Below are 27,371 nucleotides of genomic sequence, written 5' to 3'. Positions count from 1 at the left end.
GAGTGCACACGTTAGGGACAACGGGCCAGGGTGCAGCTGGGACAGAACATGGTGGGTGGAAAGGAGGCCCCTCCTTTCCCCACCCCTCTGGGCTTCCATCTTTCCCTGTCTCATTCCGGGACATTGGCTGGATGCCACTGAGAAACTTCTTGGCCCCCACGGTCTCCACAGTCCCCACGCCTCCCCTGCCGCGTGCTCTCCTTCCTCAGCAGTACAGGATTTAACGCCCTCAAATCTCTATACACAAAGAGGCTGAGATTAAGATGGAAATCTTTGGCCTGAGCCAAGGACAGGCCACAGCCTCCTCAGATCACCAGCAGGGCGGGGGAGTTAGCAGGGAGCCACGGCCACTGGATCAGGGAGGGAAGAGTCACAGGAGGGGAAAGGACTTCAGGGGGCTCTGGAGAAGGCAGAGGCTAGAAGTCAAAAATAATAATTTTGGTAATAGTTTTAGAAACACCTACTGAGGACCAATTCTTTAAAAAGATTTTAGTAGAGAATATGAGCAGGCGGGAGGGGCAGAAGAAGCAGACTGCCCGCTGAGCAGAGAGCCCAATGAGCAGGGAGCCCAATGTGGGGCTTGATCCCAGGACCTGGGGGATCACCACCCCAGCCAAAGGCAGACGCTCAACCGAGACCCCCAGGTACCCCCAGTACCGATTCTTGGCGAAAATCCATGAACTTTATAAACAGCTGTTCTCTCCTCTTAAAGACGAGGAAACTGGGCTTTCATGACCTTAACTGCCCAAAGCGGCATAGGCTGCACCGGGACGGAGGATTGGAATGAATCCCCGGGTGGTCTGAACACCAAGCCCAGCCTGGGGAAAATTAGTCAAAGGAAACCTAGTTTAGAACGCAGCCTGGAGGCCAGCAGGGGGCGCTGTCAGCTTTCTCGCTCATCAACCGCGGCCCCCACGGGGAGAGTCGCACCCCCGGGCAGGTGCACGCTACCTGACCACCCCAGCTGGAGGAAGGCAACAGCCCAGCCAATGAGAAGCCACTACTAGAACTCACTTTATTCCAGTTAACTTTTTCGTTTGCAACAGCCCTCCCGGTTTCGCCTTTCCTCTGTTACCAGAGTTTCTCTCCCTCGTTCTGCTGACTTGCCTACGGTTTTGCGGCAGCTTGCTCGTCCCGGCTTTTAATTCTCCGCTTTCCCCAGGTAAGCCCAGTTTCGCTGGTAAAATAACCGGCAGCTTTATTTTTTTTAAGGGTAATAGCTGTTAGTCACCAGCTTGATTCACGGCCAAGGCAGCAGCAGGTTCAGCTTCTAACCACTCTCAAGAGACGTCATTCACATCGCAGCCCCCAACATCGGCAGCGCTGTTTGGCATGCAGGGCCACCCACCGGCTCCCTGGGTGCCCCGGCATGGGGGACACGAGCCGTGAAGGATCCAGCCGAGGCGCTGTCCCTCCCAGTACTGGCTACGGGAGAGACAACGCATCTTGCCCTTGCTCTAGTGTAAGTGCTATCTGGGGCAAGGCAGGACAGTGACCGAAGGACAAGGCCTGCTCTGTTGAGAGGGAAGCCCCCTGCAAGGACATCCAGCCCGGGAAACCAAGTCTAGGGGTCCTTCTAGAACCCCAGTGCACGGAGCCAGCCAAGGTCCCTGGGCTGGGGGGCTCCTCCTCCCTCCTCCCCTGGGCAGCGAGCACCAACTTTGGCAAAGGCTTAGGGCATTTTTAAAAAGGATTTTATTTGTCAAAGAGCGAGCGAGCATGCGAGAGAGCACAAGCAGGGGGAGACTGCGGAGGCAGTAGACTCCCCGCTGAGCAAAGAGCCCAGTGGGGGGTCTGGATCCTAGGACCCTGGGATCATGACCCGAGCAGAAGACAGACCTAAACCTACTGAGCCACGCAGTCCCCTGGAGCCTTAGGACATTTTCCCTGGGAGTTCCCCCGGCCCACCTCCTCCCCCAACACCCACGGACAACTTCCTAGGGTCCTTCCCGGCCACAAAGCCCAGGCAAGGCTGGCCGTGGAAATGGGGACAGCCGGAAGAGCCAGAATTATCACCCCCCCCAAATGGCGGCCAGGGAGCCCCTCAATTATGAGACCTCCCTCCCCACACACACCAGCACAGATGGTTTCGTTGAGACGCAAAAGTCCTGCGCCCCGATGACCAAGATACACAGCATTCACTGGCCCTCCCTGGGATGTGGGGCTACTATACACTCGCCACGTCAGTCCCAACGTTCCCCGCCATCCGGTCGATGCTGCGTCCAGACCACCCCAATGCTACCGGAGGGGTGGGGGTGGGGCTCAGCTTTGCCACTCCCAAGATGGCGCCGCCACCTGCCGCGCGGGGCCCCGGCCGCACGCCCACCAGGCCACGGCGCCAAGATGGCAGCCAGACATACAGTCGGATCGAGCGGCAGGCTCGCATCACTTAAAATGGCGGCGGCGATGGCGGTGGCGGTGGCGGCAGCCCTGCCGCCGCCGCCGCCGCCGCCGCCGCAGGGCGCGAGGCACGCTGGGGCGGGGCGCGAGGCACGCTGGGGCGAGCCGCGCGGCCTGCCGGGAACGGGGCGGAGCGTGGCCGCGCCGGCGCGTCGAGGGGGTACAGGCAGCAGCCGCGATGGTGAGCGGGTGCGGGGGGAGGGGCGGCGGGCCGGGCCGGCGGGGGTCGACGGGGGGCGGCGGGCCGCGCGGGGTGGGGGTGGGGGTGGGGACGGCCAGCGGCGGGGGAGCGGGGGGGCCGGGCTCGGCGCTCACGCCGGCCCGCCGCCCCCAGGACGTGTTCCTCATGATCCGGCGCCACAAGACCACCATCTTCACGGACGCCAAGGAGTCGAGTACCGTGTTCGAGCTGAAGCGCATCGTCGAGGGCATCCTCAAGCGGCCACCCGACGAGCAGCGGCTGTACAAGGTGCGGCCCCGGGCGGGCGGGGACGGGCGCTGCGCGGCGGCCGCGTCGTTGGTGTAAACAGTGGCCGGAACTCCCCCGCGTGGAGGCGAGGCGGTGCCGGCGCTCGGTGGAGGGGCGGCCCCGGGGGTCGCGCGGGGGCTCGGCAGCGCGTCTCATCCCCGCAGCGGAGGGCTGGGGAAACTGAGGCTGGGCGAGGCGGCCGCTCAGTACAAGGTCAGCGGCAGAGCCGGGGTTTGAACCCCGTTGCCTTTAGGGCCCCATGGGCCCGTCGGAAGCGCACCCCTTCAGCCCCACTCCTTACTGTCGGCAAGCCAAGGGGGTCGGAGTGAGTAGAGGCCCAGCAGGCCTCCGCCAACGAGCGCATTGTCCCCATGCTCCTGCCGGTGCTCTGAAAGCCTGTCCTTTCCCCCTCAAACCCACTGCAGTTAAGTAGCGAAGATGGCTTGGGGCTTCGGGTTTCCATGGGGCAGTCCGTCCTCTTGGCCCGATTCGGGCGTCCAGCAGCATGGCGCCTCTCACCTGGGGGCCCTGGTCTGACTCTCGCTGGAGAGTGGGAAGTGGGAAACTGGCCTTTGATTCCAGACCGAGCCTGGGTTCGTCTCTGAAAGCCCCTCCTGCCGGGCGTCCAGGGACGCTTCCCTGCCGCCTGTGCTCCTTCCAGTACTGCCTTTCGTGTTTTCTGGGGGTGCCTCACTCGCTGGAACCTCGAGGGTGCCCGACAAGTTGGGAATTCCGAGAATTCCCAGCTTACCAATAAACTGCACATCAAAAAGCTCGACCGCTTTGTCCAAGGTCGCAGAGCTGGGATTCAAATGAGGTCTGCCCGTAGATCAGGGACTCTTGAAATTAGGATCACCTGGAGACTTGGAAGGGAAAAAGAGATTCCCCAGTGGTAGCCTGGAAGGTTCTGATTGGAAAGTGTTGTGTGTGGCCCTGTGAATTGTGTTTGCTATGTTCTGGGGGTGCTCCTGGGCCCCATTTGGGGCCATCTATCTTCCCTCTTCTAACTTTCAGGGTATTTGCTGACCAGGGAAGTCTTTGGGACCCACCCCTTCTGGGGCCTCTCCCAAAACCCTGCCTCTCTCCTCAGGATGACCAGCTTCTGGATGACGGCAAGACACTGGGAGAGTGTGGCTTTACCAGTCAGACGGCCCGGCCGCAGGCCCCAGCCACTGTAGGGCTGGCCTTCCGAGCGGGTGAGTGGGGCTGCCAGACCAAGTGAGGACAGCCAAAGGAAGGGGTCACCGGGTTGCCGCTGGTGCTCCTCCCAGCGTCAAGGGCAGTGTCTTCCTAGGCCACAAAGCGCAGTCAGAGCATGTATTTGTTTCTCGGCAAGATTATTTAAAAAAAAAAAAAAAAAAAGGCAGAAGAGAGGTTTGTAGAAATTGAAGCTTATTTCTTGAAGGATTCAAACAGTCCGAGTCACGCTACCAGCTTGTGTGCGCAGAGGTCTTAGCAAGTACTGGGTCCTGTAGTCTGCGTTCTGTTTCCATTTTTCCATTTAATACTCAGTCCCCACTTTGGAGACTGGAAACAGGCAGTCCCCTGGGGAGCTGCGGTCCAAATGCAGACTGCAGGGACCTGCCCTGAGCTGAGCACTGTGCCATGCAGTGTTTGCAGCCATCACAGCCCTCCAGCATCTCCACACGCACGCTTGTGTTGTGCCCATTTTAAGGATGAGTAACTGAGTCTGAGGAGGTGGGGTCTCTGCCTGCCCCAGGAACTGTGCTCTCATGAACCACATGCCCCCTGCCTAGTGTTTAGAAACACAAGGGTGGAGGTGGCTCACTGCCCTCCAGTACACCCTCTTCTCCCAAGAAAAAAAGAGGTTTGAATTTTATTGTCTCTAGAAACTTGAACAGGGGTTCACATCCGTGGATTCAGCCTTGTGTGGATGGCTGTATAGACCCAGGTGGTAAGTTTTTCTGGCTTCTTAGGAGAAAACTATAGTGAGGCCTGAGGAAGGCGCGTACCACCTTAGCCACTGTCAGATTTCATGAGGGTCACTGTGCCAGGCTTCAGCAGCTCTGGCTTTGGGCGCCTACTTCATGCCTCCCGTCCTCCTGGCTGGAGTTCCGATTCCATAGCGGCATGTGGCACTCAGGCCAGGCCAGCCTCACAGGTGGTGTGAGCCCCCACACACCCCGGGCCTCGGCCTGAGGGTGCTTGGCAGATGAGTATCTAAGGGGCCTCTCCTGTGGGTCCCCTCTGACCCTCTCAGTGACATGAAGGCAGGCGCACAGCTGGTGCAGACTTTGTACAGAGGTGTGCTTGGGAGGGGGTTACGTGAGGGAACGGCGCATCTCCCATTCTGCTTCCTATTCCCCCAGGGGTTCCCCGGCCTCTCAAGGGCAGGTGTCTCCTGCAGGCTTGTGGGGACTCTTGGGGAGGATGTCGTGGGCCTGTTTTGTCCACCAAGAGCTCAGAACAGAGGGAGGGCATTTGTTTTTCCCATGACCCCAGTTACGGCATTGAATATGGGGGTGACTAGCCCCTAGGCGGTTGTCACCACTGGGACAGGTGATTGTTGTCTTTATAGAGGACAGTGTGGACCAGACTAGATGTTCTTTGTTCCTCCTTTGGGCTACTTTTGTTGCAAAAATGCCCTTTGCGTGGGTAACTGTTTTCCTTAAGAGTTTTTGGGAAGGGCAAGACAGAACTTTCCAGCGCAAACTGGCTGCTCAAATCAAGTGTTAAAGGGCGGTTTCCAAATTTAGCTTATCAAAAACGGAATTGTGAACGAAGGCAAGAATGGTCACTGCATATGTGTGGCTTGGAAGATGAACTAGTTAAGCTGAGCCAGGGTCCAGTTTGGCACTGCTGACCTCTGGGGGTCAGGCCATTGGGTGTCCACGGCAGGGTGGTTAAGCATCTCTGGCCAATAGGAGAGATGGCCTTCTGCCCACTCGGCCAAGTTGTCACAAACAGAACTGCCAGACGTGGGCAGCTGTCCTCGGTGGTCTAACTGGTTGAGAACCTTGAGCCAGGGGGAGAGATGTCTCCCTGTTGGAACAAAGTGCAAGAAAGGTTGCAAGTGGGGCTTACCTGCTCTGCTAAGGCAACAGAAACCAGAGGGGGGCTTTCTGGAGCTACTGTGCCAGTGGGGGAAGCAGTTTGGTCAGTCAAGGCCATTTTGGCAAAGCGGTAGGTAAGTGCTCCTGAAGTGACACACAGTTGGGATGCAGTGACGATCTATGTAGAGAGGCTGGGGAGGGCTTCTCTGACGAGTGACGTTTGGGTTGTCCCCTTGATTTCCCCCAACCAGCCAGAGTGACAGGCTTGGGCCCAGCAAATACAAAGTCCCCGAGGCAGGAGAGAGCTTGATGTGGGAACACAGGAGACAGGTGGACAGAGGGCAATGGACTTGAGATATTTTATTCAGAGTTGTCATGGGAAGCCACTGCAAGGCTTTACACAAGGAAGAACAGTCTGGTTTGAATCTAAAAATCTGTACTTGGTAGAGAGGTGTGAAAGGGACAAGGAGATGGTGGAGCTTCTGGGGGGGGGGGGGGACAGATGGGCAGGGGTCCCCACAGCGTCCCTAGTGGGTATAAAGGGTGAGGCAGAGGACTCTAGCATGGGGAAGGCGGGTGGGCAGTCCGGCTGGGCATGTAGGGGGGATGCAATTCTAGTAGGGTCATGGAGGAGACTCACTCTGAAGAGATGGGGAAGTCAGAGGACCCCGGAAGCTGGCGCTAACCGTTCCCTCCAGCTCTCTCAACCTCCCTGTCCACCAGATGAAGCTTTTGAGGCTCTGCGCATCGAGCCCTTCTCCAGCCCACCTGAGCTGCCCGATGTGATGAAGCCACAGGACTCAGGAAGCAGCGCTAATGAACAAGCGGTGCAGTGAGAGGGCCCTGGGCCCACCCCAGTGCCCACCCCCCTCAATAAAAGAGATTTGGGTGTCTGCCTGGTTGCTGCCTTTTTCTGCGCACCTTCTCCCACTGCAGACCTCGCCCTCCCTGGGATGGGTCTGCACCCCTGCGAGACCCAACCTCAGCCCCTTGCTGCTAAGGCCACCATCAGAGACCTCAAGCTCTGTGGTCCCAGCCATCCACCCCCACCCCAACCTGCCCCTCTGAGGCCACCACAGGGGCCTGGGAGGAACCCAGAGCCCGCAGGCCAGCCTTCTGCTCAGCCTGGAGACCCAAGCTTTGAGGCTTTGTTCCTTTCATGAGTTCCCACCAGTAGGCAGGCTCACGGCAGCTTCTGAGAGGTAAGGACAAGCCAGGAGCATAAGGAAGCTGGAGCCAGTGCACTGGCTTTAGACTGGGCTCCACAAAGGACCTGAAGCCTAGAGCTGCCCAACACAGGTCCTCAGAGGCCATAAGAATGCACGGGGGTGGGGGGGCAGTCAGTAGAACAGCTCTCACCCCTAATAAACCATCTATAGACCCAATTCCTGCATTTCTCATTTTTATTTGACAGAAAAAGTTGCTCTTGCTGTACAGATTTTAAAAAACCAAAATGCCTTTAAGAAACGTGAAGAAAAGTTGGGGGAGGGGCCACAACATCACTGGGGGGGGGGCAGCAGAGGCCAACTCATTTCCACTCCTGCCCCTTCCTTCCAGGAATACCTCACGCAAGTTCCCAAATTCCAAAGCACTGCTCCCCAGGAACTTAGGGTTAAAAGGGGGCATCACTGCCTCCCAGGCCCTTTCTAACTCAAGACCAGGATGTCCCCAACTGTATCCTCCCCTCCCACAACTCCCATTCTCATTCCCACCCACCCCCAAACCCCCCAAAACGTGAACCAGGAAAAACTCACAGAGATTAACATTTCACAGGAACAAAGAAAAAAGGGGGGGAGGGAAAAGAGAGAGCCCTCCCCCAAGATGCTGCCAGGGTTCAAAGGGGGGCAGACAAGGACCCCTCCCCATGGCTCTGCTGGGGAAAGGGGACACTCCCTGCAGCTCCAGAACTTAGGGTGTGGCGGAATCCCCCCCCCAAAAAAGATTCAAGGAGACCTGCAACAGAAAAGAGGACAGTCAGTGCCGAGATCAGCCAGCGCGGGGGCACACAGAAGGGGACCTGGCCCTGGACGCCAGGAGGACACACCTGGAGGAGCGGTGCCGCACGGGGCGGGGGCTGGGCGTCTCCCTCCTGCGCTTGTGGCCCGGGGAGCGGCTGTCCCCACGCTGGCCTCTGCGGGAACCCCGCTCGCTGCTGCTGCAACAACACAGGAATGACATCAGACCGCGCGTGAGGCAACACCAACCTCTGGCACCTTTGGGCCTTGAAACTCTTCACGGGGCCGCGCTGGTCTGACGGGAGGCCCTACCTCTGCTGGTCCCGTGGCGAGGGTTGGGGTGAGGGGCGGCGGCGCTCCGCAGGTGAGTAGCTGAGGGACCGAGAGTCTCGGAGGGAGTCTATTGGCTTCCGGGGGCTACGGGACCTGGGGAGCAGAGTAAGTCCCCATAGCACCACAGTCTTCCGAAGCCACCAGCTGGCACTCAGGACCACCCCCCAGGTCCTGACCACCAAACCTCATACCACACAGGGCCAGCCTCAGACCCACCTTTGTCTGCTCACTCACCCATCCGCCCGCACACCATCCACCGAGTGCCCCAGTGGGCAGGGCACGGGGTGCAGCGGGGGAGGCACAGATAAAGAGTCCCTGCCCTTGGAGGGGCTCGGTCTGGTGGTGGAGGAAGGCCAAGGGAGGCCCACTTGGCCCCGTGTATGGGAAGCAGCCCCACAAGGACCGATGTACATGGGGCTGGGGACCCAGGGGGAGGGGATGTGGGGCAGGGTAGTCTTCTCGAAGGTGCTGTTTGAGCGGAGTCTTGCAGAACGAGGAGTTCACCAGGCGGACAAGGGAATTCCAGGCAGAAGGAACAGCATGTCCAAAGGCATGGGGTTCTCCTTAGACTGCAAGGCGCTGGGTGTGGCTGGAGCACAGGGCATGTGTGGGGGCGGGCAGGAGAGGAGAACACAGGGCAGGCAAGGCCAGTTGGTGAAGAGCCTCACACGCCATTCCCGCAGAGGTGGGGCTTTATCCTGCAGGCCACAGGGCGTCCCGGAAGGATTTGTGGAGTGGAGGGAAGTAACCAGATGTGCGTTTTAGAAAGATCCCTCTGGCTACGTGTGGAAGAGAATGGCGTGGAGGCAGGGAGACAGGGAAGAGGCTGTGGACAGAGTCGGGAGATGACGACGGTGGCCAGACTGGAGCCCTGGCAGTAGCAACGGGGAGATTTAAAAGCTAGTATCCCTGGGACCTCAGAGCAGGGAGCAGGCAGCATGTCAGGGGCGGGGAGAGGACGGAACCTAGGACTCCACGATTCGGACCAGAGCACCCACTCGGATGGTGCAGCCTTTCGCCACAGCAGGGCACCACGAAGGTGGCGGGGAGAGGAGAGCCCAACTCCTCCCACAGAACCAGACACCACAGTCCGCCTGAGACTCCCGGCAGGGACTGCACACCCAGGGTCTCACCCCACCCCTTCCATCTCAAGCCGGGCAGCACTCACCTCCGCTCGCCAGGGGGCGGCTTCTTGGGGCTTGCAGGTTTGGGCAAGACCTGAGGGCCAGGCTTAGCAGGGGAGGGGGAGGAAGTAGAAGAGGAGGAAGAAGAGGAAGAAGAGGAGGAGGAGGAAGAGGAGGAGGAGGAAGACGAAGAGGAAGAAGAAGAGGAGGAAGAGGAGGAGGAGCTGGAACTGGAGCTACTAGAGCGCCTCTTCCGCTTGGCTGGGGTCGGCTCCTGAGGACGTCCCTCTCGAGCAGCCTCCTTTGGAGCTGGGGCGGGGCTGGGCACCCTGCGGGAGAAGCAGAGTGTCACAAGGAGACAAGCCGCCCCAGCCCCAACCCTACCTTCCTTGGCCTGGAGGAACGGCAGTGGGGGAGGGGTGCCGCAGAGAGGCCCTGCGCGCTGTCCAAGCTGAGAGCCAGTGAGTGTGTTCTCTGGAGAGCAGTGGCCCCGAGCTGACCCAACCTCTGCTAACACAAGCAACAGGCTGGGGCCCGCAGCACAAGGGATCAAGGCTAAACCTCAAGAATGTCCCTGATGGAGGAATAAGGCCCCTGGGCTCAGGTGTGGAAGTCGAGCAGGGTGGTCTCCTTCCACGGAGAGCCACAGTCTGGGGAGGCCCCTGCGTGTGCGCGGGTTGGCTGGGGGAGGGGCCGTCCTGCCTGGAGGCAGGGAGAGGGACGGGATGACCTCTGAAGATCCTTCCAGCCCAGGGAGTTCCTCTTGAGGTCTAACTGCCATCCCTCCTGCTGTAAAATTAAGTCCATTTCCTCTAGTTCTGTCCTCTGTAGAGACGGAAAACTCATCATTATCCTCTAGAGAATGAACCTTTGGAGACTTTTATCTGACCCGCTCCTCCTCCCCCTCCCACTGCCCCCACCCCCGCATTCTCTTCTACCCCCGGCTTAAGGGTCAAGGTCCCCACACCTCCTTCGAAGAGCAGAAAATCTCTGGATGGGGCTTCTCCCTCCCCCCAACCAAGCACCCCCAAAACCTGCCCCATAGAAACAGTTCTGAGAGCCCAGCCCCTCACCTCTTCAGTGCTACCTCAGGTTGAGCAGGAAGGCTAGAGCCCTCTGAGTCGCTGGAACTGGAACCAGAAGAGGAGGAGGAGGAAGAGGACGACGATGATGACGATGATGAAGAGGAGCTGGAGGAGGAGGAGGAGGAGGAACTCCGCCGCTCCTTTGCCGGCTGCAGGGCGGCCAGTGCAGAAGGCTGCTGGGCCCCAGTGGAGGCAGGTGGTTCCCCACCCTCAGGATGGGACATCCCAGGGACAGGGCCAGAGAGCATGCCGTTGTGGTCACCAGAGGACGTGGTCTTGGCCACTGTCCCAGAGGAAAGGGACTGAGACCCTGCTACAGGGGTGGTCTGGGCAAGCAAAGCTCGGGACTGGTCAGAAAAAGCAGATGGCACAGGGGACCTAGCTCTATCCTGAGCTGGAGGGAGAACACACTGTGAGGGAGCCTGGACCATCCTAGAGGCAGGAGAGGGAGGCCGCTCAGAGGTCATTCTAGACTGGCTCAGGGCAGATGGTGGGGTTCTGGAGCCTGGGCCTCCTGGCGGGGTTCTGGATCTGGCTCTATCGAGAAGTGGTGGTGAGGTTCTGCCACTAACACGCTCGTAGGCAGACAGGGGCACCCTGGGGCTGGTAAGGTTTGCACCAGACAAGGCTGGAGCCATTCTAGCACTGGTGAGGCTTGCAGGTGCCAAGGCAGGAGGGGTTCTTGAGCTGGCAATATTCACAGGAGTTGTGGCATGTGCAGATCTAGGACCCACCAGGTTTGCAGGGGCTGCAGCCTGGGGTGTTCTGGAGCTGGAGGGATAGTTTGCAGCAGTTGGGGGTGTGCCAGAACTGGTGAGACTCAAAGCCGCCAAGGCAGCTGGGGTTCTGGCTCCTGCTAGGTTCACAGCTGGGGCTGTAGGGGTGCGAGGGTCAGCAAGGTTCACAGCGGAAGGTGCCACTGCTGTTCTGGGACTGGCCAAGTTCATGGCTGCTGCTGCAGCTGGTGTTCTTGAGTCAGCCAGATTCACTGCCGCTGGTATGGCAGGTGTCCTGGCGCTGGCCAGGTTCATGGCTGCTGCAGAGGCTGCAGGAATCCTACTGGCAAGGCTAGCAGCTGGGGCCGTTCTGAGACTCATAAGAGGCACTGGAGCTGGAACCTGGGACATTCTTGCAGCAAGGCCAGCAGCAGACATGGATGGAGGCGGCCGAGCAGTGCCAAGACTGATGGCTGTCAGGGCAAGTGCAATTCTTGACTGTGCATGATTCTCTGGCACAGATGTTCTTGGGTGATCAGGAATTCGGGGACCTGGACCATCCATCATAGAGCCACCAGGCTGCTGCAGGACAGACATGGGTGTTCTAGAGCTGCCAAGTGGTTCAAGCATTCCAGGTGATCGACAGCGGTCCAGAGGTGTTGGTGACATGCTAGGACGACTAAAGCAGCTCATTCTGGAGCTATTGAGTGCTACTGGAGGTGTCCGAGAACCAGAATGATTCCTTGTTGCTGGAGGACTAGCAGAACGTGAACGGTCAGAACTACTTCCAGATGCAGAACGCCTTCGGATGGCAGGAGGAGATCTTGTTAAGGACCGTTTGCCCCGAGTTGTTCGTGGAGTACGGGACCTAGAACGGCGGTGAATGGCAAGTGGAGAGCGACTTCGAGAACGTTTGCGTGGCAACAGTGGGGTCCGAGACCTAGAGCGGCGCCGAATAGCTGGAGGCGTTCGGGATCGAGATCGGCGGCGTGTCACTGGAGAGGTTCGAGAGCGGGACCTCCTGCGATTTACTGGAGACGTGCGAGATCTAGATCTCCTACGAGTAACTGGGGATGTTCTGGATCTCGACCTTCTGCGAGTAATAGATGTTCTGCTTCGTGATCGCCTCCTGGTTACTGGTGGAGTCCTAGATCTAGACCTTCTTCGGGTCACTGGTGGAGTTCTAGAACGGGAGCGCCGGCGTGTCGGTGTTCTGGACCTCGAACGACGGCGGGTTACGGGTGGCGTTCTAGACCTGGATCGTCTTCGACTCACTGGGGATGCTCTGGATCGAGATCTTCGTCGAGTCACTGATGTCCTGGACCTTGATCGTCTCCTACTGACTGGTGAGGTTCGAGACCTGGACCGACGGCGGCTGACCAGAGGTGTTCTGGAGCGGGATCGCCGGTGAGTGGCAGGAGAGGCCCGAGATCTTGAACGTTTCCATGGGGCTGGTGAAGTGCGTGAGCGGGACCGCTTCCGACTGGTTGGGGGTGTCCGAGAACGGCCTCTTCGGCGTCGGGAAGAAGTTCGGGAACTCTCCTGCCGGGCAGGAGACCTTGAGTGGTAACCAGAGCCTCCCCTCCTCCGACGAGTGACCCGAGACCTTGACCGGCTCCGCTGTCTTCTCCGAGAGGTTGACTGAGAAGATCCAGATCTATCTCGACGTCGAGTCGTTCTGGTTTTCTCCCTCCTTGAGCGGGAACGGGATCTCTGGAGCCCACGAGGCTTGGGCGAAGGAGAACGGCCTCTCCGTGAGGTTGTCTTAGCACGTGGGGATGAAGCTGAGCGCCGGCGGCGTGAGGATCTCGACTTTTCAGCTGGCTCTGGGGAAGACACTGAAGGACTTCTTCGGCGTCTTGGGGGAGTTCTAGAACGGGTCTCTGGTGAGGACGACGCAGAGCGGCTTCTACGAGAAAGTCTGGCCTTCCTGGTCAGCTCAGGAGATGATCGAGAGCTGCGACGGCGAGGTGGAGTACGGGACTTGGTCTTGGGTTCTGGGGAGGACCTAGAGCTTCTTCTAGCAGTTCTGGATTTGGGTGGGTGTTCTGGAGATGACTCTGAACTGCTGCTTCCTTCAGGAGAAGGGCCTCTGCCTTTGCTTGATGAACCCGATCTGCTTCGTCTGGGAAGAGCCCGAAGAGCAGGAGCCTTGGGTTCAGGAGAGGAATCAGAACCACTCTGTGCCCTGGGTGCTGCTCTTGGCTTATCTTTAACTTCAGGAGATGAACCAGATCTACTACGCCGAGGAGAAGGTCGCGATTTGCTCTCAACTTCTGGAGATGATCCAGAGCGACTCCTCTCTCTGAGAGGCACTCGTATCTTAGCTTTAGAATCTGGAGAGGAGTCTGACTCACTTCTTTCTTGAGGGGATGCACCTGGTTTCCCATCAAGTTCTTGAGAAGATCCAGATCGACTTCTCTGACCAAGCGGAGTCCTAGCTACAGTCTTCTGTTCAACTGAGGATTCTGATCCACTTCTCTCTCTCTGGGGGGTGAGACACTTGTTGTTGAGCTCTGGGGACGATGGTGAACGACTTCTTGGTCTAGGAGTCTGAGGCAAAGCTTTTGGTTCTGGAGAAGAATCACATTCGCTTCTCCCCCTGGATGGTGTTCTAGGTATATCTTTCATTCCAGGAGAGGACCCAGACAAGCTATGTCTTGAGGGAGTCCCAGACCCATCTCTAAGTCCTGGAGAAGACCCAGACCTGCTTCTCCGTGAAGGGGTTCTGGGTAAGCCATCTTTCAGCTCAGGAGAGGCAGAGCTACTTCTTTCCCGAGATGGTGTTCTGGGTACTGCATCAAGTACTGGTGAGGAAACACTCTGATTCGAAGACATTCCCGCTTTTTCCACTGCATCAGGGGATAACTCAGAACTGCTGCGTCTAGAAGACCTTGTAGATTGTTCTTTAAGGTCTACAAATGGATCGGTCTCCAGTTGATTAGGAAAAGATCCATTCAAATCTTCTTTGACTTCAGGAGAAAACCCAGTATTCATTTCTGCAACAGCACCCGAGTTTCTAAATTCTAAAGGTGATCCAGAACTATTCTCCCTTGGGGGAGAGTTAGACAGTTCTTTATGTTCTGGAGAAAAATGTGGCCCACTCCAAGTTGAGGGCACTACAGGGCCTTCTACTTCCAAGGAAGTCTGCGACTGGCTTTGGTCAAGAGTCAGCGACATAGTGGGTCTTTCTTCTATTTCAGGAGACGATTCAAAGTTACTGCCAGCCACTTCTTTAAGTTCTGGAGACAGATGGAAGAGGACCTGCTTTGAGGATTCTTCCGATTTCTCTACCACCTCCATTAACTCTTCATCTTGGCCTGGCTTAGCTAACACACTTTGGTCTTTTGGATCTGGAGATGATCCAACACCACCACCTCTTTCCCTTGATGGGGTTTTAGGCATCTCTCTGAGTACTGGTGAGGAATCAGGCTTGTCCTGCACTGGAAGAGGACTCGATTTGTCTCTTGGTCTAGGAGAGGACGCAGTCATCTCCTCCTGAAGGAGTAAGACTGTTTTCTCTTTCGATTCAGAAGGCTCCAATCTACTCTGCCCCACAAGAGATTTAGAGTCCACTGCAGGATATGGGGAAGAGTCAGACTCTGACTTGCTCTGCTCAGGAGACATTCCAGATTTTAGCCTAGGACTTGACAATTCACTTCCTTCTTGTTTTGCCGGAGATCTGGGGGCCGGCTCAGTGACTGGAGATGAGGACCTGGACCGGCCACCTTTAAGAGGTGTCTGAGATTTGCTCTGCACAGATGGAAACTCAGAGTGACTCTGTTTCATTTCGCGACTTGAAGTATCAGACCTAGGGTCTGGTGAAGTTTGAGATTGTCCTTTCTGTTGCAAAGAGGCAGCAGCAAAATACAGCTCTCCTGGTGGTGTGTTAGCCTTTACTCCTGGACACAGAGAGAAGGATCCAGAACTTTGTGCTGTTAAGTCTTTCAATTTCTCTTGGGAACATGGGGACTTTGATCCACAAATATTGTGCCCCGATGGAGTTTGGGGCTTGGCCTTAGGGTATGGCGAAGTAGACCCTGAGTGACTTTGTCTTGGTGGCGTTCCAGGTTTCACTTTGGTATCTGGTGAGGAGGACCTAGAACGGCTGTGTCTTTCCAACAATCTAGCTTCCACCTTGGAGCAAGGAGACTCTGATCTGCTTTGCCTTGGAGGTGTTTTAGATGTCACCCTGCTAGGACTTGGAGAAGAGGAGCCAGAATGGCTTAGTACAGGTGACACGACTGCCTTCACTTTGGGTTGTGGAGATGATGACCCAGATCGGCTCCGTCTTGGAGATGTGCTAGATTTCACTCTAGGAGGAGAGGACCCAGAACAGCTAAGTCTTGAAGGGGTTGCAGATTTCACCTCAGGGTCAGGTGATGATTCTGAACGGCTCTGTATTTGTGGTGTTACAGATTGTTCATTTGCCTGGGGACTTGTTACAGACCCTTGCCTTGGTGGTGTTCCAGACTTTACTTTAGGTTGAGGAGATGAACTGGAACAACTTTGTCTTGATGGTGTTTTAGATTTCTGATTAGAAGGAGGAGAAGAACCAGAACGACTTCGCCTTGGTGGCGTTCTAGATTTAGCTTTTGGTTGGGATGATCCAGAGCGACTGCGCCTTGGTGGTGTCTGAGACTTCTGTTTAGGACATGGAGAGGACCCTGAAAGGCTTCGCCTCAAAGACAAGCGAGATTTTGCTTTGGACCGTGGTGAAGAGAGAGACCTACTCCGCCTTGAAGAAATGCGAGATTTTTTCATTTCAGGGCTTGAGTTAGACCTGCTCCTTCTCTGTGACGTTCTGGATTTGTTCTTCCGCTCTGAAGATGAACCAGATCTGCCTCTTCTTTGTGGCGTTCTAGAGTGAGATCTTCCCCGTCTAACCACACTTCTACTACGAGATCTTCGTCTTGCAGGTGTCCTAGACCGAGACCGTCCTCGTCTTGCCGGTGTCCTAGACCGAGACCGACCTCGTCTTGCAGGTGTTCTAGACCGCGATCTCCCTCTTCTGGCTGGGGTTCTAGAGCGTGACCGCCCACGTCTTGCTGGGGTTCTAGAACGTGACCTGGCACTTCTCCTGGCTGGTGATCTGCTACGAGACCTCCGTCGTACTGGTGATCGGGTCCTAGATCTGCGCCTAGCAGGTGTTCTAGAGCGAGACCTACCCCGACGGGCTGGTGTTCTAGAGCGAGACCTACGCCTGACGGGTGTTCTGGATCGCGATCTCCGCCTGGCAGGTGTTCTAGAACGAGACCTGGCCCGACGGGCTGGCGTTCTAGAACGAGATCTGCCCCTAGTGGCTGGGGATCTAGAGTGTGACCTGCCTCGCCTTGCTGATCTAGACCTGCCTCTTCTCTGGGTATTTCTGCTTCTAGACCAGCCTAGTCGCTGAGGAGACCTAGAGCGCCCACGTCGCTGGGGGCTTCTGGATCGTCCCCACCTCTGTGCAGACCGGGACCTACGCCACTGAGGGGATCGGGACCGAGAATGACCTCTCTTGGTAGGGGTTCGAGACCGAGAGCGTCCCCTCTTAGTAGTGGTAGGGCTACGGGACCTTGCCACCCTTCGAGAAGGAGTATGAGAATGTGATTTATCCCGCTTTGCCCGGCCATGTGAGCGACTCTTGGATGCGGGAGAAGAAGAAATCTCTCGGCGGGACCCAGGAGCTGGTGCAGGTTTAGGACTTTCAGGGGAAGAGCTCGCATGTCGAGAAACTTTGGTAGGTTGAGGGGATGGTGGACAGCTCTCTGAAGAAGACTGGGCTGGTTTCTCAGGAGACTTAGGTAGTGAACGGCCCCTGGGTGGGGAAGCCTCAGATGGGGGGTTCACTGGCTCCTGACTTAAGGTGGTTGTTTCAAGGGGTTGTGGGGAGCCGCCATGTTGCTCAGCAAGGAGCAGAGTGGGAGCAGGTGGTTCTGGGCCTGTGCTGCTCCTTTCCGGAGAGGGGCTAAGTCGAACTGCAGATTTCTAAGAGTGGAAAAAAAAGTACGGATAGGAATGTAAGCACCAAAACTTCGTATCACCTGTAAAAGCACAATGTCCTTCCCAGTGAAATTTTTCTCTACACATCCTTATTACACCAGGTGGTCCCTTTCCTCACCACAGGCCATCATTCATTAATAGAAGATCATATAAAAAGACAGTGAAGATAACACAAAAGTATGGACAAGCTGTCACTTTAAGTCTTATTACCTACAAAAAAACCACAATAAAAACAACTAATGCATGACACTGTGTAACAACCATAACAAAATGCTATGGAAACACACACACACACAAAGGCACTTTTTTAAAATGGAGAAACAAAACGGTTTCCCAAAGCAGGAGGCATCTGATTTCACCCTTGAAAAAGAATGCTAAAATAAAGAACAAAGGCAAAGATTTGAGAACAAAATTGATGTAAGAACAAGATATATGTAAGTAAGACAATGAACTACAGAAAACAGAAGACTAAGTTATAAACACTTTTAAACATAAAACAAATTTTTCTGGTGATCCACCTTGTTTAGAAACCTAACTGTGGATGACATGGAAAATGAACAAAAAAGAATTTAGCAAAGAGCAATTTATGTAATAGCAAGAAAACATCGTGACTAAGGCTCAATGAGAATAACCACAGAATGGTAGGTACTGAAAAGACAAATGTAGTAGTGTTTTCAAACTGCAGGCAGCAAGCCAGGAGGTTGAAAACTCTTAGTTAACTACAAGCAGCATTTAGCAAAATAAAAAACTAGATAGATCTCAAGGAATAAGGCTAAATTTAAAAAAAAAAAAAAATTGCCCAAACTGTACATAAATTGTAAAAAAAAAAAAAAAATGCTGACGTAAAACCTATTAATAACCACTTAGGTTTGAAAAACGTTAACTTTAAAGAATGTGCAGATGCAAAAAAGAACTTGATGAGAAATGCACAAAAGAGAACTAAATTCATTTTCAAAAACTTCACTTCACACACCCATCCTAAACCTACAACCCAATAAACATCCACCAACTCACTAACATACCTCCTTGTCTTTGTCTTCATGCGGACTGCTAGGCTGCTTTGTAGAGGGCTCCGGGCTGCCAGGCTGCCCTGTGTTGGTGGTACCTGGTTCCTTAGAAGGTGCATCTCCCTCCCCTCGCCGCCCTGAAACGGGGGAAGGACTTCGCCCAGTCAAGGCAGTTGTATGGGTTTTTGCTGCTGCACTTCGAGACCTGAGGAAGGTAATTGAGGGCAGGGAAGAGAAAGGAAATCAGCTCAGGGTAGAACAAAATACCCCCTCCCCAGCTCCCATCCACCTTTCCTGACTGTACAAACCCTCTTCCAAAAAGCCTTCTCTTACACACATCACTCAAATCACTCATATGGAAATTCAAGTCCAATTCACTTTTGTCTTTTTCTTCCTAAAACGGTTCCCCAAAAAACATTCTCCCTCTACCCCTTTATTCACCTCCCCCAACCTCCCCAAACCCTCCACCCTGCCCATTCCCTACCCACTTCATTCACAACTCACCTCTGAGCCCACCTCCTTCAGGAAGCCTTCCCCGATTAAGGAAGCCAGGGTAAGGATTCCTTCCTCCCCCAGACACCACGAACAAACCACCACCCCCCCTATTCTGGCAGTCCATATACATCAGAACAAAACAAAAAATAACAAAATAAACAAAAACAAAAAAAAAAAAAAAAGAGAAGGGGAAATGTATATGTCTGTCCATCCTGTTGCTTTAGCCTGTCAGCTCCTAGAGGGCAGGGACCGTGTCTTCCGAATGGTCTGTGCAGCGCCTAGCACACCGTGGGCGCTCAATAAATATTAAATTGATTAACCCACAAGTCCCTCTCCCTCCCTTCCTCCTGGACCACCCCTTACCGACTGCGGGAAGTATCAGAAGAGGAAGCAGAGTCAGCAGATGTTGAACGGTGGGCCCGGCGGCTCTTGGGGGCTGGTGTTGTACTTCGAGACCTGAAGGAAGGTCACAACTCACTGTCACACTTGTACTGGATTCTCCTCATCCATCTCTCAACCCTCCACCATCAGTCAAGGGCATAATTAATTCTTCTCTATCCCCCACCAGGTAGCCTTTACATACTTGCTAGGCCAATTAATTACCCTCTAATCCACACAAATTCACTCACCGCTTCCTCTTCTTGTCCTTAGATTTACGTTTGCTCTTTGGAGTGGGAGACCTGACAATATAAGTGAGATTATTAAAAATAATCATTTTACAATAAAACCAAAATAAAAATGGGAAGAATCAGCGAAATTTTATCAGTGCAAGATCAAAAAATTGAGCTAAATTCCAAGAAACCTCTTGGAGAACAGGCAATGCCAATGGGGCTCACCATTCCATACGCCACTATGCCCCTTATGCCCCAAAAAACTCTTACCTATGCTTCCGTTTTTTGGATTCAGACTCTGACCTGTCAGAAGGGGAAGAGAAAAGAAAAGAAAAAAAAAAAATGAACCAATACCTCTGTCTGGACTCATCAAGCTTCTCCACAATCACTCCACATACTCCCACCTCATACCTGTGCTTCTTCTTCTTAGAGCTCTTCTTCCTCTCCCGTCGAGGAGAGCTGCTCTCTGACCTGCTAAAGATGGGTTTAAAAACAAAGTCATTCTGCTCAGCTCCTTCCCTCACCCTCCCACTTACAATTACCCCCAAAAGGAGGCTTTTTAAAATAAAAGGCACACCAGTTTCTCAGACTTATTTACTCTCCAAGAAGTGTATCTCTAGCATAAAGCAACAAATCTCAAAATAAGAAAGAAAATACAATTTAAAATATTGCTGGTTAACTCTTAGTTGACAAAAATGCAGAATCAACCTTTCCCCACTGAAGAAACATACATATTCATTCCCCAACTGAAATCAGAATGGAAACTCCATCTTCCCTGATTCTTTTTAAAGATATTATTTGACAGAGAGAGAGAGATATCACAAGTAGGCAGAGAGGCAGGCAGAGAGAGAGAGAGGGGGAAACAGGCTACCCACTGAGCAGAGAGCCTAATGCGGGGCTTGATCCCAGGACCTCAGGATCATGACCTGAGCCGAAGGCAGAGGCCCAACCCTCTGAGCCACCCAGGCACCCGCCCATCTTCCCGGATTTCTGTGACAACTCTCACCTGCTTCTCCATTTCCAGAAAGAGAAAGAAAACGACAGGATTGGTTCTCTGGCTATTAGAGTAACTTCCCAACTAACTTACCGTCCTCTATCTTTCTTCTTTTTTTTCTTCTTTTGCTTTGGGGTTGGTGAGCGGGAACTGCTGGACTCCCGGACAAGGCTTGGGGAAAGATGAAATGAAGCAGGGTTAAGTGCTACGACAAATTTTAAATATTTCAACTTCAAAACAACAGAATCTCAACAGTTTGATAATAAGCAGTCCAAAAAACCCCACAAAAACAAAAACCAGAGTACTCAGAATCAAGAAAAGGAGTTGGCATGGGTGTCTTGGCCTTAAGTACCTGTAAGGTTTAGGAGGCTCTGGAGCTGGTTGTTTAGCTTCTCGAGCACGACGCTGAGGATCAAAAGAGCTGCCATCCACATAGGAATCACTGATGCCAAAGGCAGCACGGAGTCGCTCATTTTTCTTTTCATTCAGTTCGGCCAACTGGTGAGTCTCAGTTACCCTATGGGAAAAATAAGGCAAAGGTCAGAAGGAGTTAGCAAAGAGCAGAGTGATATTCACACAACTGTAGGCAGTCCAATGGGACTGGAAAAAGAAGATGAGGGCAGGGGAAAAGTACAAGACAAGGAGGATAATATAAAGAACTACTTGGCGTCCAGAGGAAGTAAGAGACAGTGAAAAGACTCACGCTGGCCGCTGTCCTGGGGTCTCTTCCTTGCCCCCAGGGTTCACATCCTTCTCCAGCAACATGAGTCGAAAAGTAGCCACTTTTTCCTGAATTTGCTGTTCCTCGTACCTAAAGAACAAATCCCTTCAGGGTTAAAGCTGGACTAAGCACTTTCCCCAGTCCCAGGTTTACAGCTTCCTCATTCCCAGGAGGATCCCTTCCCTTTCCATGCACACATAAAACTTTTCACTCACTGTCACCCAAAGGGCCTTTCTCTTAAAATCTTTCTGATCTTTTCCTGTTATCTTTCTTCTGTCCACTGACTGTAGCCTCTAGAACAGTGGATTTTAAACATGCCACACTCCAGGGGCCAAAAGAGAAAAGTTAAGCAAGTTCTAGGTTCTCCTCCCCAACTTCAACAACAGGTATTTCCTGAGATTCCAAAAGTACATTGTGTAAAAAGGGTGCCACTGCTCAAGTTTGAAAACCACTGCTCTAAAAGGTTTTCTGCCTGACTACACCCCCTTTCCAAAATTTCACTTCCCTACTCAACCCATGATCTCCTCTTATCCAGGTATTATTCCAGTTCCTGTTTCCCTGCCTTCAGTACGTTCCAAGGCCTCAATCCTTAAATCCATTTACCTTCCTCTTCTCTACCAATGACAACACCTGTCAGCTTATACCTCAACTCTTATCCTCCCTGGTACCTGCTTTCCCACCTCTCCCCTTAAAGCACATTTTTGTCTCTCTCCAACTTCCCTCTTTTCCCATGTGCCTCCACCTAAATAACTCATACTCCCTGAGGCTTCCTCTTGTCACAGTTTCCTCATCTCCCACCCTGAGCTGTCCCTTAACTCCTTTCCATTCACTAGCTCCTTTATCTCCTCCCCTCCGTTGAACTCCTCTACAGGCCTCTTTTCAACCAACCCTAAACTCCCTACATCCCATCTAATTTCCCCCAGCTCTGCACTCACTCAGTGCTTGGCTCTCCCCCAGCCCTCCCCTCACCCCTGCTCTTCCATCATCTCCTCCAGCTCGAGGCATCGCAGCTCCACGCGCCGCTTGCGCTCGTGGTCCAGGATGTCAGGATTAGGCCGCTTCACCAGGGCAGCCTCCAGGCGCCGCAGTTCCTCCTCTCCCTTGTAGTCAGGCCGCTCACCCCGGCGGCCCCGCACCAGGGACAGGTTGCGCTGGACGTAGCCGTTGGTGCCGCTGCCCCGGGGCGTCGGCAGCCCGATCCCGTTGTACATGGCCCCGTGCCCGGGGGGGCACCACCGCTCCTGAGGGGGAGCGGGATAACACGGGTCAGGCCCCTGACCCCAAACTAACCACTTACCACCACCCAAATCCTTGTACTCCTTCATCCCTATTTCAGCATGAATCTCCACGCTAAACCTCCTTTAACTGCATAATCTTCCTGGTCTAACAAAAACCCTTCCTCACCCTTCCCATACTCTCCATTAAAATCACAGCCCAGCTCTTACAGCCTTTTCCCCCAAAGGGCAAGAGCTATTTCCATTTCTATTTGCACCTAAATGTTCTTCTTTTCCACACTAAGGAAACAAGAAACCTGCTTCTCTCAAATTTCTCCACATCGCCTCTTTATTCTCCAGCCCCAATAAGTACAAGAGATGTCTCCACCAACTAATCTAATCCCTAACATCTGGTGTCTGAGGCCTCCAAACCACCACCACAGATCTGTGGCAACTAAGGCCCACGGTCCAAGTTTAAAGATTCTTCTAAGAGCAGACCTGAGAATTTCAAACTACCCTATTATGAAAACAAAACAGACTGAACGACCCCTATGTACCTGACCAGGTGGACTGACTGGCTCCTCATATAAACCAAGTGTCCTGTACAGCCTCACGCTAAAGAAAAGGCCAGTATGCGTATCAGAAACACATGAACCTTGAATACATAATCTTCTTGTACTTTACCTCCCAGAAGGAAGGGGTCATTTCTTGGATCCCAACTATTTACAAGCGCCTATCCACTAACCCACCTGTATCTTATTCCTTTGATTTCCTTCCCGACAAGATTTCTTACATGATTTGCAGCTCACCCAAGTCTCATTAGCTCCTCTTAAACATCACCTGTTTTTAACTCAATGCTCTGAATACATCAAATCAGCCTTCTCTGCTCCAACTGTTCCCATACTGTCTACATTCCTTGCCCTAAACTTACTCAGAAGCCCCCCCGCACTCTTTATACTCCCCCTTCACTAACAAATGTCAGCTTTCCCTATCAACCCCTGTATCTCACTCACTTTCTAGAGTTTCTCTTCCAGCCCTGCCTTATCCCTCTCATTTCATCTCCACACCTTCTACCACGTTCTCTCCTTTCAACCTGTCCCAACCTCCAGCATGGCTCAGAATGAGCCCTCAAGCCCCCATTCTTCTGGTTACATTTCTTATTCACACATACTCTATTCCTTTTCCCTACTGTATACACTTTGTTTCTTCCCCGATCTCATCCTGTTGTAGACAGCTTCACAAAGCATAAATATGAGGGGAAACTACCCCAAGGAACAAGTGGAGAGATTAAAAGAGATAAAATTGGATAAAAAAGAAACGGTATGTTTTGAAAATTCCAGAATAAAAAAACACCATACAAATACCTGGAAAAACATACTAAAACAAACAACAACAAAAATTTAAGTACGGGGATACACTGAATGGAAGGAAAATTGCCCAATTCCAGAACTGCTTGTACCTCTATCCCCAAACTCTAAAGGCTGGATCCTTGCCCAACCCCAGTAGCACTCAAGAGGGCTAAAAACAAAGAGAAAACTACACTAAGGTAAAGCAGTCACAAATAAGGCTTAATCTATGAAAAGAAAATGGAAATGCACAAAATAAGAAAAATCTCTTTACAACACAAAAAAATCAGTTTCTGTACCTTCCAACCTTCCCTTCTGCTTTCTCAACTACCAATCCTCCCCACCCTAAACCTAGGTCCTTCTTTGTCTCTCTAAAGCCCACCTAAAATTTCTGCCCCCCTTAAGGGATGCTCTGACAGCCTAACTACTCACCCACACTTCCATACCTCACACAAAAATCCTCCCACTCCCTTAGAAGGGAAAACTGGTAGCTGCTAAAAGAGTATTAAAAACACAAGGAACTGGAGAACTTTTAGGGAACCCCCCCAAAAAAACAACGCACAGCTTCCGATGCAGTCCTCAAAACACGAAAAGGTTAAGACCAAAGGGGAACACCCCCCAACACACACACAGAAATCACCCAAACCAATTAACTTTATAAAACAGGCATCCTTAACTGGGTGCCACGCTGTGAGCATCCAAGTCACCCAGGCCGAAGTCAAAAGAATAAAAATAAGCTGCAAAGCAAGGCAACAGGATTTTTGTTGGGAAGTTAAAATCACGACGCCAAACTAACAAAGAGATAGACGGCAACCTGGAAATTCAATACTGAGACACTCAAGAAACGCACCAGAAACAAGGACGTGGGTGTGAGGGAAAAATGGACCTAATACGGAAGCTCCTAAGAGGGCATTTCGGTAGCTAGGTAGACGCTGGGGGAACCCCACATCTGAAATAGTAGCTCAAGACGAGACCTAAAACCACACACTTAAAAGGCAACGAGACGCTCTTCCCGATTCCTGGCACAGACGACATCTTAGATAGCCGCGAGTGCGGACGAAGGCTCCGGAGAGCTGGGTGCCAAGGCCTACATCGGCGCCCAGCGCTTTCTTCCCCCAAAGAAGGGCTCCAACGGCCTCCCCGGCTTTAGCACAACTTTCAAGACGACGATAAAAAGTGGAAAATTTTTCTTAAAAATTAAGAAAAGCACATATTCTGCCTTTACGTACCTGAGCCGAACGTCTTTCAAAAAAAAAGAAAACAAAACCAAACCAAGATTTGGAGTTCTCCTCGCCCTACCAGTTCGTGACAAACGGTAACGAGTCTGAAGGGCCCCCATACGCGGGGCACCGAGTCGAGGCCTCCCTGCAGCGGCTGGGCCGCCAAGGCCTATTTTCGGCCTTCAGGCATGGGGGAGGGGGCTGCGTGGCGCCCAGGAGTCTGGGAGGCTCCGCGCCGGACCGCAAGCCCGCGGGAGGGACGGGGAAGCAAGAGGCCGGCGAGACTCGGGGGAAGAGATCCAGGAACAGAGTCCCGCCGCCTCCCCGCCGAGAAAATGTCGGAAGGGGCAGCCGCGGGAGGGCCTCCTCGGCCGCACGCGTGGGGGAGGCGAGAAGCCGAGGCGCGCGCTCCCCCCTCCTCGTCGCGAGCGCGCGCGAACCCGAGAGCAGTCGGCGGCGCGAGCCGTTGCCATGGGGGAGGGGGAGAACAGTAAAAGCCCGCGCGCTACAGGAACCGAGGGAAGACGAGAGGGGGAGGGGAGGCAGGCAGGCGAGGGCGTCCGCGTGCGGCGAGCGCGCGTGCGCGCGGCGGCCTGGACCGTTCTCCGCGCGCTTTGGCCTCGCGCCGGGGGCCGCCGCCCCTCCCCCACCCGGCTCGCGCGCTCCCTCACCCTCTCACCCGCCGCCGCCGCCGCCTCCGCCCGCCGCCTCCGAGGGGTAGAGGTGCTGCCGCTGCTCAAGCTCCCGAGTCCCTCAGGGCCTGGAGCTGCCGCCTCGCCTCGCCGGTCCGCCCGCCTCAGCCGACACCGACGCCTCCTCGCTTCCTCAGGGGCCGCAGCGGGCTCCGACTGCGCCACTCGCACCCCGCCTGGGCCACGCTGCACGTCAGCACGACCAGCTAAGCGCGTCAGCACGCACCCGCGCGCGTCGCAGGGCCCGCCGGGAACCGTAGTACGCCCTGCGGCGTTGTGCGCAAGCGCCGAAGTCACATCGGGAACTGTAGTTTCTTAACACCCGAGGGAGGGTCAACGCCGCTGCCAATGAACTACGAGTCCCTTCGGCCAGTGCGAAGAAGGGCGGGTGAGCGGCCCGTAGCAGGCCACGTATTCCAGAGGGTTTCCGCCGGGAGGGGGCGGGGCACAGAGCCTCGCGCCACATCGAGGGACGGTAGCGCGCTCCCAGCCCCCTCACTTTCGACCCAGAGCACTCTGGGAGTTGTAGGTCCTGCGTGCCGCGGAACCCGTATGTGGCGTCGGCCCGGGACACGGCCGCCATTTTGTTTCCCCATGTTTGGAGTTGATGGTCCGAGGCCAGCGACAGAGTTGTTTAGGTGTGAGCACCGCACCCCCGCGGCGGCGTCGCACCCGGCCTTCCGCACCTGGGAGAAGCCCCCGCAGACCCCAAGCAGCGGGCCAACACCTAACTTCAGAGCCCAGGTTCAGGGCCAGGGCCTGAGGCGAAGGCCACAGCAGCTGGCCGAGGTGTTAGCAGCTTCCACGCTGCAGACGGTGCCGGACCGGGCTGGCTGCCCTTGGGGATGATTTTCGTACTAGTGCCTCGGGGTAAGGCGGCCGGGCTGCGACGCCATGTTCTCCTACGGAACCCGCATCGGGCTCAGCGTGTCAGGGCAGAAACATCACAAACACCCTTAATTTTTCACCCCATGCAGTATGTCCCTCGTGACCTTTTTAGAGACCGGGTTTTTTTTTAGCCTGAGAACCAGCTGTGCTGTCACAAAGCAGAGCCGAAACCAGCCAGACTGAGACCCCGCCGCCTGCCCGCCGACCTTGGGCTCGCCCTTGGCGGTGCCGGTCATGGTGGCGGGGTCTGGCATCCTCTCGGGGACCCGGTGGGCTGCAGTCCCTTCGGGTTTGGGGCTCTGTGTTGGCTGTTAGCAAATTTCCTTTTTAACCTGCCCAATCTCAGGAGCTGGAACGGGAAGGCCCCCCGGTCCGTGTGGGAGCGCCGGCCGCCCTGGCCTTGTTAGAACCCTGCTCTCCTGCAACCTGGGCACCTGCAGATCCCGCCTGCATGAGCGGAACCCCTCTGAGTAACCCAGGGGACCCTGGCGGAGCCTAGTTCTGCACCCGAGCTGGCGGTTTCTTAGAACCCACCCTGTCCAGTGAGATCTCTCCTCAAGGATGACCCTTGCCAGTATTCATCCGTTGTTATATCCTGACTTGTGTCCATCAGCGCGTTTAATTGGCTGCTCGGGACCACCCCCTAGATAAGCGGTCAACCTTTTTTATGGCGAGAGCAGTGAATTCTCTAACGAATCCACAGCCCAGTTTCCAGTATCAGGAAAATAAGACGGAAACAGTACAGTAACCCGCAGACCTTATTTAACTGTTGTCCCTCAAGTTGGATCTGTCTGATGTTTAGCCTGATGTCAGGGTCCATGCTTTGGGCAGGGGGGACCACGGAAGTGATGCTCTGTTCTCTGCATAGCGTGAAAAGGTATCTGCCTTCCAGTGTTCAGGTGTTTAGGAAAGGTGGTCAGTATGGTTTCTCTGCTGTGCACTCAGCGTAGCTGTGGCATCGTTACCTCCTGCAGAACGGAGCCCGGAAACGGATAGGATGCACACATGCACGAGTCAACACCGTCTTTAATCCCGACCCAATCCTGCTGGTTCATTCTTTGTTCTCCCACTCAGTATTTGTAAACCCGTTTTCCAGTCCGGA

The 27,371-nt window shown here is 54.4% G+C and overlaps 2 protein-coding genes across 19 annotated transcripts; one reads left to right on the top strand and one right to left on the bottom strand.

Annotated features, from left to right (window-relative positions):
- Nucleotides 1-1,034: 1,034 nt before the first annotated feature.
- On the top strand, nt 1,035-6,776 carry ELOB (elongin B). Of its 2 annotated transcripts, none has more exons than XM_045071951.1 (4): nt 1,035-1,162; nt 2,735-2,869; nt 3,960-4,065; nt 6,607-6,776. In XM_045071951.1, exons 2-4 carry the CDS (start codon nt 2,747-2,749, stop codon nt 6,717-6,719), a joined length of 342 nt encoding a protein of 113 aa, XP_044927886.1. In that variant the 5' UTR covers nt 1,035-1,162; nt 2,735-2,746; the 3' UTR covers nt 6,720-6,776. The 2 variants fall into 2 exon arrangements, with proteins under 2 accessions (XP_044927886.1, XP_044927885.1); XM_045071950.1 differs by lacking the exon at nt 1,035-1,162 and adding an exon at nt 2,475-2,581.
- On the bottom strand, nt 6,229-25,601 carry SRRM2 (serine/arginine repetitive matrix 2). 17 transcript variants are annotated; one of them, XM_045071942.1, is made up of 15 exons: nt 25,369-25,600; nt 21,879-22,150; nt 20,892-20,999; nt 20,541-20,705; nt 20,282-20,359; nt 19,606-19,668; nt 19,465-19,497; nt 19,213-19,263; nt 18,947-19,039; nt 18,104-18,293; nt 10,369-17,066; nt 9,340-9,624; nt 8,151-8,264; nt 7,928-8,035; nt 7,269-7,836 (listed from the first exon to the last, which is right to left on the bottom strand). In XM_045071942.1, the coding sequence occupies exons 2-15, from the start codon at nt 22,118-22,120 to the stop codon at nt 7,827-7,829; spliced, it is 8,238 nt and encodes a 2,745-aa protein (XP_044927877.1). In that variant the 5' UTR covers nt 22,121-22,150; nt 25,369-25,600; the 3' UTR covers nt 7,269-7,826. The 17 variants fall into 17 exon arrangements, 11 of the variants coding, with proteins under 11 accessions (XP_004750702.2, XP_044927883.1, XP_044927877.1 ...); XM_045071943.1 differs by having other exon boundaries at nt 7,928-8,038; nt 19,606-19,665; XM_045071941.1 differs by having other exon boundaries at nt 7,928-8,038; nt 25,361-25,599.
- Nucleotides 25,602-27,371: the final 1,770 nt, after the last annotated feature.

This window comes from Mustela putorius, unplaced genomic scaffold, assembly GCF_011764305.1.
Source record: "Mustela putorius furo isolate JIRA1106 unplaced genomic scaffold, ASM1176430v1.1 tig00004007_pilon_pilon_pilon, whole genome shotgun sequence".
Lineage (NCBI taxonomy): Eukaryota > Metazoa > Chordata > Mammalia > Carnivora > Mustelidae > Mustela > Mustela putorius.
The sequence above is the reverse complement of the archived record's forward strand: the minus strand, read 5'-3'. Positions and strand labels throughout refer to the sequence as shown.